Source organism: Anabrus simplex, chromosome X (genome assembly GCF_040414725.1).
Source record: "Anabrus simplex isolate iqAnaSimp1 chromosome X, ASM4041472v1, whole genome shotgun sequence".
Taxonomy (NCBI): domain Eukaryota; kingdom Metazoa; phylum Arthropoda; class Insecta; order Orthoptera; family Tettigoniidae; genus Anabrus; species Anabrus simplex.
Genome location: NC_090279.1, coordinates 204,303,083 through 204,320,610, shown reverse-complemented (window position 1 = coordinate 204,320,610; position 17,528 = coordinate 204,303,083). Strand labels below are relative to the sequence as shown.

Sequence of the window (17,528 nt, the reverse complement as noted above, 5' to 3'; positions counted from 1 at the left end):
CCTGGCAGGGTCGGGAATTTTAACCATAATTGGTTAATTCCCCTGGCACGCGGACTGGGTGTATGTGTCGTCTTCATTATCATTTCATCCTCGTCATGACGCGCTGGTCGCCTGCAGACGTCAAATCAAAAGACCTGCACCTGGCAAGCCGAAGTCCTTGCACACATCCCAGCACTAAAAGCCATACGCCATTTCATTTTCACTTCAGTCTTACTTTCTGAATCCTCTGTAGCAGGGAGTCTCCTATTCTCACCTCCTCTCCAAATTTTTCATTCCTGAACTTGTTCTTCCTGGTCTTCTGTATCATGGTGCATACGACCTTCATTTCTGTAACGTAGAGTTTTGAGTTGTCTTGTCTTGTTAACGTGGTAGTTTCCAAGCTATACATGAGTATGGGTGTATAATATGATTTATATAATGTCATCTTTGCTTTTAATGGTACTTGTTTACTGTTCCTTACTGAAAGTATAAAATGCTTCTGATGCAAGACCTACCTTCTTACTTTTCCTTAGCCGCCTCAATCTCTTCAGTCATAGACCACATGGTCCCCCTTACAAAAGGAACATTTTGAGTTTTTGACATTTTTCGACAAGAGGTGACATTTATCGTGTACAATGGCAAAAGTAGTTCCTCACTGAACTCGGCACTAACCTCTATCAAATTTCTTTCAGACTTAATGCCAGCAAGGATGCTTCTTTGCTGGATCTGGAAGAATTCAACCAATGGGATCGTCCATCTCTGGACTCATCTGACTTCTGCATGGACCAGATGGAACTGGCAGGTTCACTCATGTGGGTGGCTGTGGTTTGTCCGTGCAGGGTTCTCCCGTGCGTGAAGAAATGCTGTCATGAGGGGCATGGATTTGACATCCCCACACATTCATGCGTTCGCCTGGAAGAAGATCAGCAATATAGATATGGGTACTGGAGCCCAAAGCTTAAGGTAAATACATACATACATACATTTTTTTTTTTTTTGCTAGGGGCTTTACGTCGCACCGACACAGATAGGTCTTATGGCGACGATGGGACAGGAAAGGCCTAGGAGTGGGAAGGAAGCGGCCGTGGCCTTAATTAAGGTACAGCCCCAGCATTTGCCTGGTGTGAAAATGGGAAACCACGGAAAACCATTTTCAGGGCTGCCGATAGTGGGATTCGAACCTACTATCTCCCGGATGCAAGCTCACAGCTGCGCGCCTCTACGCGCACGGCCAACTCGCCCGGTACATACATACATACATACATACATACATTATCATTATAGACCGTTATGCCTTTCAGCATTCAGTCTGCAAGCCTCTGTGAAATTACTAAACGTTGCCACAATCCTCTATTTGTAAATAGTGCTGTGGCCTCATTTAGTTTTATATCTCTTACCTTTAAATTGCCATCAAGGGTTATGAATTTCATGTTGTTGGTCCGTATTGAACTGAGTAATAACACAGTAGAGGTTTCTACCTATTCAACACTAAGATGTATTTACAACCCGCACGCGCCTGCCCTCCTCTCTGCCCACATTTCTCTTCCCGCCACCAGTCGCACACCATCAGCTAAACTACACACACCGCAGCGCGAGGTAAGCGTCCTTTCACTTTATGGTAACCTTTTCCTCTCTCCGTGCACTTTGTTTTTTACCGGCTTTTCTCCTTTTTAATAGGTCCAATTTCGTTTCCGCTAAGAACTGAGAATTAATATCTCCACGCGCAGTGTCCACTTTCTTCTTAAGCAGAAATTCAAAAATAACTTCACATCCAACAATCAACAATGCTGCCTGTCAACACAGCTTTAACACAACAACTGCCTAATTTCTCTGCTTAAGCTGATCAGTGTCAAGCTGACTCGGCATATAAAGAGTATCACATTTTACTCTCCAGACTTTGTACATACTTGTATATATTTTTATATTTTTATATGTGTCATTTTACATTGTATTCTTTATTACGAGGACCTACTGATTTCCATGAGTGTATAATTTCTACAACCCTAAGCACCCCATTTGTACTTTGTTCCAAACTTCTTAGTATGTATATTCCTTGTAAAATTATTAACTATTACTCACCTGTACCATACTAACATCTCTCATTTCATCTACCACACTTCACTTTATAAATTATAAATCCATAAGATTCTTACCATTAAAATAACATGTTTTAGGATTTCGCCAAGAGTTGTTTGCTTTAATATGACTAGGTGGGTCGAAACTAGTTCCATGTAATTTAAAATATTGTAAATATATCTTAGTATTGAATAGGTAGAAACCTCTACTGTGTTTAAATTGTCACCCTGAGTCCAACCATCATCGTCTTGGCATCCCTCTACTCCTCTTACCCTCCTTAACAGAGTCCATTATTCTCCTAGGTAAACTATCCTTCTCCATTCGTCTCACATGATCCCTCCATTAAAGCCAATTTATGCATACAGCTTCATCCATCGAGTTCATTCCTAACTTAGCCTTTATCTCCTCATTCCGAGTACCCTCCCGCCATCGTTCCCACCTCTTTGTACCAGCAATCATTCTGACTACTTTCATGTCTGTTACTTCTAACTTATGAATAAGATATCCTGAGTCAACCCATCTTTCGGTCCTGTAAAGCAAAGTTCGTCTGAAAACAGACCGATGTAAAGATAGTTTCGTCCGGGAACTGACTTCCTTCTTACAGAACACTGTTGATCGCAACTGCGAGCTCACTGCGTTAGCTTTACTACACCTTGATTCAATCTCACTTACTTTATTACCATCCTGCGAGAACACACAACCTAAATACTTGAAATTATCGACCTGTTCCAGCTTTGTATCACCAATCTGACATTCAGTTCTGTTGAATTTCTTACCTATTGACAGCAATTTAGTCTTCGGGTGACTAATGTTCATACCAAACTCATTGCACCTATTTTCAAGTTCCAAGATATTAGACTGCAGGCTTTCGGCACAATCTGCCATTAAGACCAAGACGTCGGTATAGGCCAGACTGCTTACTACATTTCAACCTAACTGAATCCCTCTCTGCCAGTTTATACCTTTCAGCATGTAAACTACAAACAACAAAGGTGAAAGATTACAGCCTTGTCTAATCCCTGTAAGTACCCTGAACCAAGAACTCATTCTATCATCACTTCTCACTGCAGCCCAATTGTCAGCATAAATGCCTTTGATTGATTTTAATAATCCACCCTTGATCCCGTGGTCCCCAGTATGGCGAACATCTTTTCCCTTGGTACCCTGTAATATGCTTTCTCTGGATCTATGAAACATAAACATAACTGTCTATTCCTCTCGTAAAATTTTTCATTTACCTGGCGCATACTGAAAATCTGTCCGCCTCTGTAGTGTAACAGTTAGTGTTATTAGCTGCCGTCCTCGGGGGCCCGGGTTTGATTCCCGGTACTGCCAGAAATTTAAAACTAGCAGGAGGGCTGGTATGTGGTTGACATGGTACATGCAGCTCACCTCCAATGGGGGTGTGCCTGAAAAGAGCTGCACCACCTCGGGATGAGGACACGAATTTACTTACTTAACTGAACATCTGATCCTGACAGCCCCTCTTTTCATCCAACTTCCTCTTTAACTCTCGCTGCAACACGTACCAAGTCTTAATACACGTTGCTCTACCAGCCCATGTCTACCTTTAAGATCAGTTACCAGGTAATAATTAATTCAGCATTTGACTGTAGTCCGCCTCTGTGGTGTAGTGGTTAGTGTGATTAGCTGCCACCCCCGGAGGCCCGGGTTCGATTCCCGGCTCTGCCACAAAAATTGAAAAGTGGTATGAGGGCTGGAACGGGGTCCACTCAGCCTCGGGTGGTCAACTGAGTAGAGGTGGGTTCGATTCCCACATCAGCCATCCTGGAAGTGGTTTTCCGTGGTTTCCCACTTCTCCTCCAGGCGAATGCCGGGATGGTACCTAACATAAGGCCACGGCCGCTTCCTTCCCCCTTACTTGCCTATCCCTTCCAATCTTCCCATCCCTCCACAAGGCCCCTGTTCAGCATAGCAGGTGAGGCCGCCTGGGCGAGGTACTGGTCATTCTCCCCAGTTGTATCCCTGACCAAGAGTCTGAAGCTCCAGGACACTGCCCTTGAGGCGGTAGAGGTGGGATCCCTCGCAGTGTCCGAGGGAAAAACTGACCCTGGAGGGTAAACAGATGATGATGATGATGATGATGATGATGATGATGATTTGACTGTAGCAACTAAACGATATTGTCAAAACAAGAAGATTTTTTCAATTTAGAGAAATTTGGAGTACAATGAACAATATATGCAGCACATTTTATTATCATCATAATTTAACTGCATATGTCATGATCTTATTTTTTAACAAATACATAGTTTTAAATGTCAGCACTGGAATCCTTCAAATGTGACTTTTTATCCCAACAAGTTGACAATTATTTTATTTTAATTGATGTACTGATGATACCTCAATAGTGCAGAAACATGTCTACAATGTTATTGTAACACTTAATCAATCTTTTAGATTTTAATACCTTCATATTATGATTATTATATTATTATATTATCGAAAGGAAGGAACATTTCTAGCAACAAGAGACTGACCTTGGTATGATATCATCGCGTGAGCCATCTTGAGGTATTAAAATCAACACACCGTGCGGCTAACGGTTAGTGTAACTCTGGTAGCATGACATGTGTCAAGTAATTTGATTTACCTTGGTGGGTTCTACATGCACACAGCAAATGAAACTCAAAAAGTGACCGTTTGAGAAAATTGTGATGCAAAGAACTACAAAATAACCAGCAGTATCCTTCCTTATATTACCCCTAGGAAAATAATAATTTGAAAAATAAGTGTCTTGCAAGTAATAGTGCGTTCAATGAACCATATGAGAAGCATCACAAATTCAAAGATATGAGTTTCATTTATGTTTCCGTATTGAACTGAGATCACAGATGAGTTATTTATAAGGTTCAACCTATTCAATACTAATTACATGTTGTATAGATGTTATTCACAACATTTATTTAACATGGGACCGGTTTCGACATTTAAATGTCATCATCAGCCATAAATAAATCACAAATAAATGAGCAAGGACTTATTAATTAATACTGGTGTAGTTACATATTGAAATATGTATATTAAAAGTCTTTATACGTCCATTCACACCATGTGTCAAACAAACCATCAAAACAAAAGAGGAACGGCATAATAAAACTGGCGCAGTGACAGTGTAAAAGATTGTATACCAAGTGATTCCAATAAGTTCTTAACGTTTTGTTTGACACATAGCATGTATGCGTGTTTTAATGACTTTTAACCATATGTATATATCTTAACAGTAGTATTATATTAGAATAAGGCATTCTTGTTAAATTAGTTTTTGATAATGTTTTATGTACAATCGCTATTAAGCAGGTTCACCAACAGCTGTTGATGACCTATTTATGGGTCGAAACCGTACTGTTTCAATGTAGATAATTTTAAACATTTTGTAAATAAAGTATTGATTAGGTGGAAAACTCATCCTTCATACTTGTGTTTGGAAGAGTGTCGGAGCCTTCTATTGACTTGGATTGGTGAGAGGACCATGTAAATGTCTCAGTGTGTCACTATGCCGGTTCTGATTATTGTTGTTTAATTAACACGGGATGTGAATGGGCTACAAAGACTTTTGTGCTTTGACTACATATCTTTTAATCTTGGAGTAGTGAGAGGCTATGTACATACTTCAATGTGTCACTGCGCCAGCTTTCTTATGTCCTTGTGATTTGTTTTATGGCTGATGAAGACATTTAAATGTCAAAACCAGTCCCATGTTAAATAAATGTTGTGAATAACATCTATACAACATGTAATTAGTATTGACTAGGTTGAACCTTATAAATAACTCATCTTTGTGGTGCATCACAAGTCGATAGCAATGAGTTTCTGACCAATGCACTGTTGGTAATGCTTCTGTTTAATAGCATAGTCGAACATTTGCCTTGATAAATGATTTAAATCCCTAACTCTTCTTCATCTACAATTAAAATTAATAAAATTATGTAATGGATCCACCTTTTCAATACATGTAAACTTAGTAATGTGAGGTTACATCACTAGTTGATCGTAAACGGTACCAGTTTCGACCCCAAATTCCAGGTCATCATCAGCTGATCACTTAAAAACAGAAAAAACAATGCACAGATAAATAACCAGTAATGTGGAAGATGTAGATTTTTCACAAGATGTAAGCTCGTGTGGATCAGTATAACACATGTAAATGAAGCACTATTTTCTAAAAGTTTTTAAATCTTGAAGTGAAGAATAAATAGCCCTAATTTGTCCTCTTGAATTCTGTCTTTATCTTCATATTATGGTCTTCCCTACTTTTAAAAATACCTCTCATATTTATTCATCTAATAATATTATTCCAAGTCATCTTTTCACTGACAGCTCAGAACATACCGCTTACTTTCAAGTCTTCCCAGACCAACGCTACTCTTTTGTCAGAAAATCACCCGGAACAAATCGTATTGCTTTTCTTTGGATTATTTCCAGCTCTTTAATCAAGTAATCCTGGTGAGGGTCCCATACACTGGAACCATACTCTCGTTGGGGTTTTACCAGAGAGTTATATGCTCTCTCCTTTACTTCCTTACTACAACCCCTAAATACTCTTGTAACCATGTGAAGAGATCTGTAACCTTTCTTAATTGCCTCGTTAATATGATTACCCTAATGATCTATCGTTATGTTAACACCTTTGTTCTTTCAATGAACCCCACAAATTACTGTCATCCCATCAACACAGTATTTAAAATCGAGAGGACTTTTCATCTTGGCGAAACTTACAGTGTGAGTTTTTACCATCATACCATCGTCTGCTGTCATTCTCACAACATTGTCAATGTCTTTTTGTAGTTGCTCACAATCCTTACTACTCTATTGAGTACAACAACATCCAGAGAAAGTCTTATGTGTGATTCCAATTCTTTACTTGTATCATTTATATATTTATTTTACATTTTATGGCCTACATTGGACCACTCTAGTCAATTATACAAAGGATTTCTTGATTTCCTATCAGCCCAATATATTTTCATTCTGAGAGATGCTGCCTTCCTTTGTCCTGTTGAAAATACCCTCCCATTAGACCTTTTATTGATCTTGGTGTGCAGCCTGGTGTGTGTGTCTTGAAGTATCTTAATTTTTTCTGTTTTGTTTTTGAGATTGTCTATTGTTATTTGTAGTTCTTTAATATCCTCCTTAATTTCCATGATCCATTTAATCTTGGTCTTGCTATTTCATAATTTTTCAATTATTCTTCTGCTAATTCTGGTGTCAGGTGTTCTGATAAGATGTCCAAAGAGTTGTAACTGTTTATGAATATAAATAAAATAATTAACTGAATAAATAAAATTCTATAAATAAATAAACTCAAAAAAATAAAATACTTGAAATAAATTAAATTGATAAACATAATTAATCGAAATATCCGTAGTATGGGCGCCAAAGTTCACCAGAATGGATCCCTCAAATTTAGATAGAGCATGATAATCCTTTATCTCCTAGGGCGTATACATAATGCTGCGTACTGGTACATCTGCTACAGGCCTTACCTAACCTTCTGAAAATGACTAAATAGGTAGGAACTGCACCTAGGTTCATCAATTACTCCACTGATTCTAAAATATCTAACTATATTCTCAATAAAATCCGAGCATGAGTACCTCAACCAAAATACACTTATAATACACAAACAAAATATTACTGGAAGACTCTATATTTACAACAACAACAAAGAAAGGGAAAACGAAAGCGAGAACTAAGCCACCATTTGTATTTAGTTAGTTCATTGAACAATGTACATATATGTAGATAAGAACCCTTCACTGTCTCTGTATCAACACGACTTGCCGATTCTCATAATTGCCACTTATAATATCATACTGATACTGTACCTCAGAATACTATGTTCACTGACTTTAACACTTGTGGTAAAGATATATACATTTGAGCAACACACGCTTGTCGTTCCTGAACATAAATTATGGAGAGTCTGAGATAGCTTTCACCAACATATAATGCCAAACCACCACAAGTGCTACAATACTTAGTTATATGTCAGTCACTTTTCACAAACATAAAACGACTACATTCCACAAACGTTTGAAGTCCAGTCCAGTATAGAGCAGCAGTGTCACTCCAGTACCGTATAACCAGTTTCACTCCCGTGTGTGTTAGCACTACTTCCTTTCCATACAGTGTGTCCGCACGACTTCATTCCCGTACAGTGTGTGTGGTTGACTTCCGCTATGATGTTGAAGTATATAAAGACCTCAGCTCTCACATGATACGCCAAGATTGATCCTGGCCAGCCAATCATGGTAGATCCTCTTATCAAGACCATGCCCTGGACTTTTTCTTGCTCGCAAGACAATAACAAACTTTGGGGTGTTTCGCATGAGTCATAGAACTTTCCAAGTACAACAACAAGCTCATCTCATTAGACTGGGTTATATACATGACTCATGCAAAGTTTCCAAGTTCAATATAGCAATGGTTTCCCAGCCGTTGTGCAAAACAAATTACCCCTACCTCCCTTTTATGGAGACCTCCCAGCTTACAAATATTAATGACAAAATATACAATTGAAATGCAGATAAGAATAATAATAATAATAAATAAAAAACTGACAATAATATCTCTCACTTCTACATATAGTGCAAGGGTGTGATATATGTACTATCACAGAGTGATATACATTTTTTCCTAATCGTGCTCAATACTGGTTCAATTTCATAATAAACTGTTTTATTTCATGCTATTCTCCATTGTCCATTAACTTGATTCTGTTTATTTATGCATGTTCTAATTTTTATTCTTTCTGTCTTAAGTATTTGTCTGTTTCAACTGTACCAGTAGTTTTAAAAATGGTTTTACTAGCATAAGTTATTTCTCGCTGTGTAGCTGTTTTATAATGTCTTAAGTTTGCTGCTATCGATTAGCTTTTTTTATTGTATGTAGTCTAGGTAATATAATTTGTTTTGTTTTATTTATTTATTCTGTTATGCCAAGCTGGTTTCTAATTAAGGTTATAAGTTATGATTTCTCCTAAATACTTAAATTTATCAACAATGTTGATTTCTTGCCCATCAATTGTTATTTTATTTACCAGTGGGGAATGTGTAAACGTGATCTCAGTTTTTTCCAGGGATATTGTAAGATCTATTTTTTGTATCATTTATCATTTATATATACAAGAGAAAACGTAAAAAATAATGTTTCAGGTTCCAGCTCCAAGCTCGCACTTTTATCGTCTAGCAGCTTCAGTCCCAGATTGTCCAGGGAAGGTCTTCATGGAGACGACCAATGGATCAGATAACAAACACTTCCTGCTGCTCGATAATGGCTCCCTGCAGGTACTGATGCTAATGATTTTTTTAAGAATATAATACTGGGTGAGTTAGCCATGCGGTTAGGGGCGCGCAGCTGTGAGCTTGCATCCAGGAGATAGTGGGTTCGAATCCCACTGTCGGCAGCCCTGAAGATGGTTTTCCGTGGTTTCCCATTTTCACACCAGGCAAATGCTGGGGGTGTACCTTAATTAAGGCCATGGCCGCTTCCTTCCCATTCCTAGGCCTTTCCTGTCCCATGGTCGCCATAAGACCTATCTGTGTGACGTTACGCAAATAGCAAAAAATAAATTTAAAAAATAAATAAATATGTACTTTATGATTATCTTCATAATGTCGTACACAAGTAGCTGTTCATTTGAAGGAATATGCAATGCATTCTACCAGAGTGTAAAAAAACCTTGTCTGGAATAATGAAGTACCAAGGAAGTTATTAATACAACTTCCCCTGTGAAGAGGCTGCCACAACGATAAAGTATATTGAGTACAAAATAATTACCTTTGTCTTCCAAGTCATTGGTAAATTGGCTAGAATGTGCCACACAGAAATAACGGCAATCACAAGGCTCAGAAATAAATTTAGAATATAACGTGATGTACAGCTCATTACATGATATACAGAGGGGTCCAGAAAAATGTAGACACACTTTCATAGTTAATATCTTTGGAACAAAATGATATATCATTGCAATTTTTGCACGGTAGTGTAGTCCATTGTTTTCTCAACAGATGATGAAGGTCACATGAATGGTGCGACAATCTTGGCGTGCGTTTTCCAGCAGATGACAGTGCAGCAATGAATGAAGTAAGATTGTTGTTTGAGCAATGCAAGGCCGTATTGAAGTGGTTAATTAATTTCGTGCTGCTATTTCTAGCCGAGTGCAGCCCTTGTAAGTCAGACCCTCTGATGAGGGTGGGCGGCATCTGCCATTTGTAGGACACTGCGTGTTATTGTGGTGGAGGATAGTGTTATGTGTGGTATGTGAGTTGCAGGGATGTTAGGGACAGCACGAACACCCAGCCCCCAGGCCATTGGAATTAACCAATGAAGGTTAAAATCCCCGACCCGGCCAGGAATCGAACCCGGGACCCTCTGAACCGAAAGCCAGTACGCTGACCATTCAGCCAACGAGTCGGACATTGAAGTGGTACTGGAAGTACAAAAACATCATGGAGGTACAACGGCAATGATGTAATGTGTACAGAACTCAGCCACCAGCATGTACAAAAATTTATCATTTTCGGGATGAATTTGAAGCCGACAGTAATGTTCAGGATGTGCATAAGAAAAGGTCTGGCCGACCAAAAACATCAACAATTCCAGCTTCCAGCACTGCTGTGTTGCAACATTTTACTAGGTCACCTCAAAAATCTGTGTATCAGGGTGCATGTGAAGGTGAGGTAAGGCGATCAACCGTACGACAAATTCTGAAGGCTGCAAAGTGGAAAGTGTACATTCCAATATTGCTGCACGGTACATGAAACCATCGAGCCATCCTGTGCGGCTATCACACAGGCAACACTGACAGCCGTAGCTCGATCAGCAGTTCAGCGGCATTGACAATGTTTGGCTGCTAATGGAGGTCTCTTTGAACACATAAAATTACCTCCCCACTCCCCCGTTTAAGAATTGTTCTTTTTTTTTTTTACAATTGCTTTAAATTCGCACTGACATGGCGACGGCGGTATAGGGAAGGTCTAGGAGTTGGAAGTTGGTGTGAAAATCGGAAACCCTGGAAGACTATCTTCAGGGCTACCAACAGTGGGGCTTGAACCCACTATCTGCTGGATGCACGCTCACAGCTGTGCACTCCTAACTGCACGGCCAACTCGCCCGGTTCAAGAATTATAACATTATGTCATTTAGTTCCATTAATATTGACTATTAAAGAGTGTCCACATTTTTCTGGACCCCTCTGTATAGATGATTGCAGAGTAAGGTTTTTGCGCTGATAGCTATGTTGTGAGGTCGTGTTCAGTTGAGACCAAGAGAATCCCATTGCTGTAAGAGAAATTTTGGGGATTGTCCCTCGAGCTCCGATCATGAGTCCATGTCTAGTTGATATTTACTTTTATAATAGTTTATGGCTGGCTGGTAAGTCAACATCTCCTCGGTGTCCATGTCCTCAGGCAGTCCAATGTGTGACTCAAATCGTACTGTGGGATGTAAGATCAGTCATTGCTTGCTAGTTGGTTGTGATGTCAATACGTCTGTTACTCCCATTGTTAACCAAGCCAGAAACCTCTTCGTGCACTGTGAAACCGTAATTGCAAAGAGATAATGTACAAAATGTATTATGCACCCATAGTGACTTGTGTGGCTGAGACCTGGACAACGACAAGTAGGGAGGAGAGTAGAATTCAGGCCAGTGAGATGAAATACCTAAGAAGTAGGATAGGAAAGACAGATTGAAAATTGAATTTGTGAGAAAGGAGGTTGGAATGGAAAACATAAATAATACAATTGATAAGACTAAACTAAGATGGTTTGGACATGTACAGAGGACAGAGAAAGAAAGAATGCAAAAACACATGATGGAGACGAAGTTCAAGGGAAAGAGAGGGAGAGGAAGACCTAGAACAAGGTGGATTCATTCAAGAAGAAACTTGAACTGGGACAAAAAGATGGAAGGTGGAGAAGTGTTATAAATACCCCTACCCGGCAGGAGCTGGATAAGGGGAATAGAAACAATTGTCAAAAGAATCGACTCGATCTACCTCAGAAAATCCCTCGCCGGCTCCATTAACCTTGACACATTTTGCAGCCTTTTCCTGTCCTTTCACTCTCTCTGCAGAAGCATTAATCTTGCCCCTCCGTTTTCCCATACCACCTCCTAACAATCCGGCAACTACAGCTGCTCCGCACATCTCTGGAATGAGCTACCATTGCCTCTAATGCAGTTTAGAAACGATGCTAGTCTCTATGTATACACGGACGGGAGAGAAAGTGTCGTCAAGTGAATGAACTACTGTACAAGTGGCTCAGACGGTTAAGGCGCTGGCCTTCTGACCCCAACTTGGCAGGTTCGATCCTGGCTCAGTCCGGTGGTATTTGAAGGTGCTGAAATATGTCAGCCTCGTGTCGGTAGATTTACTGGCACTAAAAGAACTCCTGCAGGACTAAATTCCGGCACCTGGGGGTCTCCGAAAACCGTAAAAGAGTAGTTAGTGGGACATAAAACAAATAACATTATTATTATTATTAAATAACATTATTAAATATGTGAATAATGTAATTATTGCATATATTAGCTTAGTAGGTCTGTGAAGCAACTAATGTACATAGGGCTTGCCCTTTTTTCACTAGATCATCCATAAAATCTGTATGATTTGTGGTAAATAATAATAATAATAATAATAATAATAATAATAATAATAATAATAATAATGATGATGATATTATTTCTTTTTCATCGCCGATCTTGGCCATCTGTGGGCACTATTTTCTTCTTCTCCTTGCCTTCTTGTCTTTCCAGTATTTCTTAATTCTTTCGCTATGTTCTCTCCTCCTTTCCTCCATCCAGACATATTTCCTTTGCTGCTTCATTCTCCTCGAATATTTCAACTTCCTTAATCCTTTTTCTGAAAATGTTTCTATCTAAATCCTGTTTCTTGTGACACTCATCTCATTAGATCCTGTTTAACTTCAACAAACCATCAAATTTTTGTTTTGGGATTTTTATCAACGCCTCTGTGGTGTAGTGGTTGGTGTGATTAGCTGCCACCCCCGGAGGCCTGGGTGCGACTACCAGCTCTGCCACGAAATTCGAAATGTGGTACGAGGGCTGGAATGGGATCCACTCAGCGTCGGGAGGTCAACTGAGTAGAGGGGGTTCGATTCACTCCTCAGCCATCCTGGAAGTGATTTTCCGTGGTTTCCTACTTCTCCTCCAGGCAAATGCCGGAATGGTACCTAACTTAAGGCCACGGCCGCTTCCGTCCATTGTCCTAGTCTATCCCTTCCAAACTTCCCATCCCCCCACAAGGCCCCTGTTCAACATAGTGGGTGAGGCCGCCTGGGCGAGATACTGGTCATCCTCCCCAGTTGTATCCCCGACCCAGAGTCTGAAGCTCCAGGATACTGCCTTGAGGCGGTAGAGATGGGATCCCTCACTGACTCCGAGGGAAAAACCGACCCTGGAGGGTAAACAGATGAAGAAGGAGAAGAAGATTTTTATCAAAATGATCAAATATTCTCTTCCTTAGCCTACTGAGCGAGTTGGCCACGTGGTTAGCATCGCGTATCTGTGAGTTTGCATTTGCGAGATGGTGGTTTCTAATCCCATCATTGGCAGTCCTGAAGGTGGTTTTCCATGGTTTCCCATTTCCACAGCAGGCAAATGCTGGCGCTGTATGTTAATTAAGGCCACAGCCGCTACCTTCCCAATCCTAGCCCTGTCCCATCGCTCCATCATGGAAAACCTCGATGTATTAGTGCGACATTAAACAAATCTTTCTTAGCTGTTCTGGATTCTGGACCAAATGACTATAAACGATAAATTAGATTTTTCTAGTATTACCTAACAGCTTTTAGTTTTTCTTCAGATCAAGAAGTTATCTTAGTACTTAAATAATAATATTATTGGCTTTACCTCCCACTAGCTACTTTTAAGGATTTCAGTATTTAGTCCCACAGGAGTTCTTTTACGTGCCAGTAAATATGGTGCTAGATAGTGGCTCCATCCCGGTACTGACTATAATGAACGGTGTAATATCATACACAAGTAGCTATTATTTTCTATTGTAAATTGTAAATTATCTTCCTTCATTTCTGTAATCCATTGAAAGTTACTCTTACTGTTCCGTCATCTCTCATTACTTCTCCTGATCTTCCATTTCCCACAATGGTGTGGCCAAAAAATCAGCAAATTCCGAGAGTCATGGTGTTGCTCATTAAAGTCTGCAGCCAGCATGCAAGAGATCTGATTACCACATGAGGGTGATCTCCACATGTGCTTCGGTTGTCTGCACCATTATTCTGTCGGTAGTAACTGAAAAGATAAAAAAGGCCATAATTAATAAATGGTTTATGATAGGACAAAATGGTTTGTGGCATTGAACTCCCCAAGAAAAAACAAGTAGCAATGATGTATCGTATGACTGTCATTCCATTTAAAGAACTTGCTTTAAGTTTCCCCAACCCCCAAACATCATATGTGGGCAATGTGGACTTCCAACACACCGCCTTTCCTATGACAATGCCTTCACCTGACTTTTGGATCATTTTTTATATCACACAAAGAATATCAAATTTGAAAACATTATAATACTTTACAGAATCACTGCATCACTTGTCTTGCAACGCCTTCTTTTTGTATCCTTGCTCCAAACCAAGTTTCAGGGCAGCTCCGTTAGACAGTGCTGCACCTTATTCAGTATGGCGAATACTTGTGTTCTCCTTACCTCTGTCTTCTGAACTTCATAGTGTCACTGTTTATTAATGAGAGCTTTTTTTCCTGTCAGTTGTCTACTCAGGAGCCTCCAATACCAACAGCCATGTTCTGTGGGGACTACACTACTGCTGGAGGCTCCTCGGAAGTGGTGTTCGCCTGCCGCCTACCTGAAGAGGAACGTTCAGAACTTGTCTACCTGCTGTACGGAGCTGGCTTGATTCTGTCTGCTGCCGTGTTGTTAGCCACCGTGTTGGTGCAGTGGATGATACACGCCACCAACAGCCTCCACGGCAGGCTCGGCTTCACCCACAACTGTTGCCTGGTGCTGGGGTTCCTGCTCCTTTCTGCAATCCAGCTCGGCCCCAACAGACCTGTGCGAGACATGTGCTTGACTCTTGGTGAGTACACACAACAAACATTCAAGGGAATATACATGTACTGGTGTTGTCAGCGATGGTGGTGGTGGTGATTATTGTTTTAAGAGGAAGTACAACTAGGCAACCATCCTCTATATAACACTAATCAGAGGGAAAAAATGGAAGGGGTCCGATACTTCGAAAAATGAAGATATCGACCAAAATAAGAGAAGGGCCACGAAGGGCGTGAAAATGAAAGACTCCCTAGCCCTCGCAAACCTAATAGCGTCGGGGTCGGAAAAGAACAAGAGTTGACCAAGAGAGGTCGGATAGGATAGGTGAAGGTGAGGAGCCTGGCACAAGTAAGTGGAAGCAATGCCAGGACTCAGCTTAGGGCCTCGTGGACGCCAACCCACGCTCCAAAGTTCAGAGCCCCTGAGGCCCCTTTTAGTCGCCTCTTACGACAGGCAGGGGATACCGTGGGTGTTATTCTAACACCCCCACCCACAGGGGGAGGCCAAAGGAAGACAAGGGCCACGAAGGGCGTGAAAATGAAAGACTCCCTAGCCCTCGCAAACCTAATAGCGTCGGGGTCGGAAAAGAACAAGAGTTGACCAAGTGAGGTCGGATAGGATAGATGAAAGTGAGGAGCCTGGCACAAGTAAGTGGAAGCAATGCCAAGACTCAGCTGAGGGCCCCGTGGTCGCCAACCCATGCTCCAAAGTTCAGAGCCCCTGGGGCATGTCAGCGATGGTAGTCAGCTTGTCCTTCCCAGTGCGTCAGTTCAAAGAGTAAACCGGTCCATTGGCGTGTCTTATATTGATGCTTTAAATGTAGTGGCAGGATAGGTTCTTTAGAAATGTAGGTTTTCAAAATTGGTTTATCATTAGAGTGACAACATGTACAGTATGTTTTAAATAATGTAGAATAATGTACAAATCTATGTCCTTTAATATTTTTGGTAGATTTAGATGACTTGTATAGAGCACAAGTTGGATGAAACTAATTTTTTTTAGGAACGATTAATTCACTACATAATATCTTGACAATAAATATAATTTGAATTTTAACTAAGAAATATCAGAACTTAAATATTTTCAAAGAGGGAAAGTTAATTGAATTGGAAATGTTGTATTAATTAATACAACTTCCTCTGTGAGGACGCTGTCACAAGGACAAAGTTTCTTCTTCTTCTTCTTCTTCTTCTTCTTCTTCTTCTTCTTCTTCTTCTTCTTCTTCTTCTTCTTCTTCTTCTTCTTCTTCTTCTTCTTCTTCTTCTTCTTCTTCTTCTTGGTCAGGTTCTGAAGCAAGGACCTCCACAGTTTTCTATCTCCATCACTCCCTTCCTTCCTCCAATATTACTTGTAGTTTTACTCCTCTCTTCTCCACACTCTCTTTGACTGTATCAATCCACGTATTTCTGCACCTTCCTCCTATTATTTTCTCTGTAAATACTCACCTTGGAACACTATCCTCTTCCTTTCTCATCATGTGTCCATACCATTTCAGCTTACTGGTCTCTATTTTGCCTTGCAGTTCAGGGAACACAATTCTCTCTCTCTGATTTCTATGTTTCTGATCTTATCCTTCGTGTCTTCTCACTTATTCCTCTAAGGAATTTCATCTCAGCTGCTTGGATTCTGCTTTCATCTCATTTTGTTGTTGTCCTTTTGCTTGCTGCATATGTCAAAAGTGGTGTGTAATACACTGAGTACAGAATTTTCTTACATTCCTCTAGAACATCCTGATTCCACACTATACCTCGCACAGATTGGTAAAATTCATTGGCTTGTTGGATTCCCTTTCCAGTTTCTTAGTTTATTTTTCTATCTTCTGCAAGTATACTCCCCAATTATTTCAAGTTTTTAATTTTACAATTGGCTTAACGTTGCACCAATAGAGATAGGTCTTAAGGCCGGTCTCCACTGATTAACATTGCATACTGTTTCATTTAACATTGTGTCTACACTCAATAAACATGTTAAAATTGACTTTGTTTGTTTATAATTATACAGGTAGTTCATCATATAAGTTTGTGGTAATACATTTAGGTGGTGTCTAGTATTTTCAAACAAGGACAATGGACTCAGATGAAGAGGATTTGGCCTTTGTTATTGCCACTGTTGCTTCTTGTTATGATTTAGAAATGCAGTGTTATTAGGCACAGTTCCTCCCGTCATCCTGCTCATTGCTTCAAAAGCGAACCACTATGAAGTATAAACTTTGTCCGCTCTAGCACCCGACTTCCGACATTTCTGAAATTTTTGCAATTCTCGACTGTACTGGGAGCAGAGGGACGCTATGTTTTCTCAATGCACTCACAGGAACAATTATAGATAATTTCGAGTTCCTGCAAACTGTCAGCTTTCTTCGCTTTATCTCTGTATTCCTTTGATGAGACAACCCACAAATAAGGCCTT

At 40.2% G+C, this 17,528-nt stretch overlaps 1 protein-coding gene across 2 annotated transcripts in view; it reads left to right on the top strand.

The window, feature by feature from the left end:
- Positions 1-17,528, top strand: part of LOC136886435 (G-protein coupled receptor Mth2) — a 205,674-nt gene that overhangs the window by 55,682 nt on the left and 132,464 nt on the right. For both annotated transcript variants that reach the window (XM_067159213.2, XM_067159214.2), the window contains exons 3-5: positions 672-942; positions 9,234-9,365; positions 14,823-15,150. In XM_067159213.2, the coding sequence (XP_067015314.1) occupies positions 672-942; positions 9,234-9,365; positions 14,823-15,150 (731 nt within the window). The remainder of the gene's footprint in view (positions 1-671; positions 943-9,233; positions 9,366-14,822; positions 15,151-17,528) is intronic.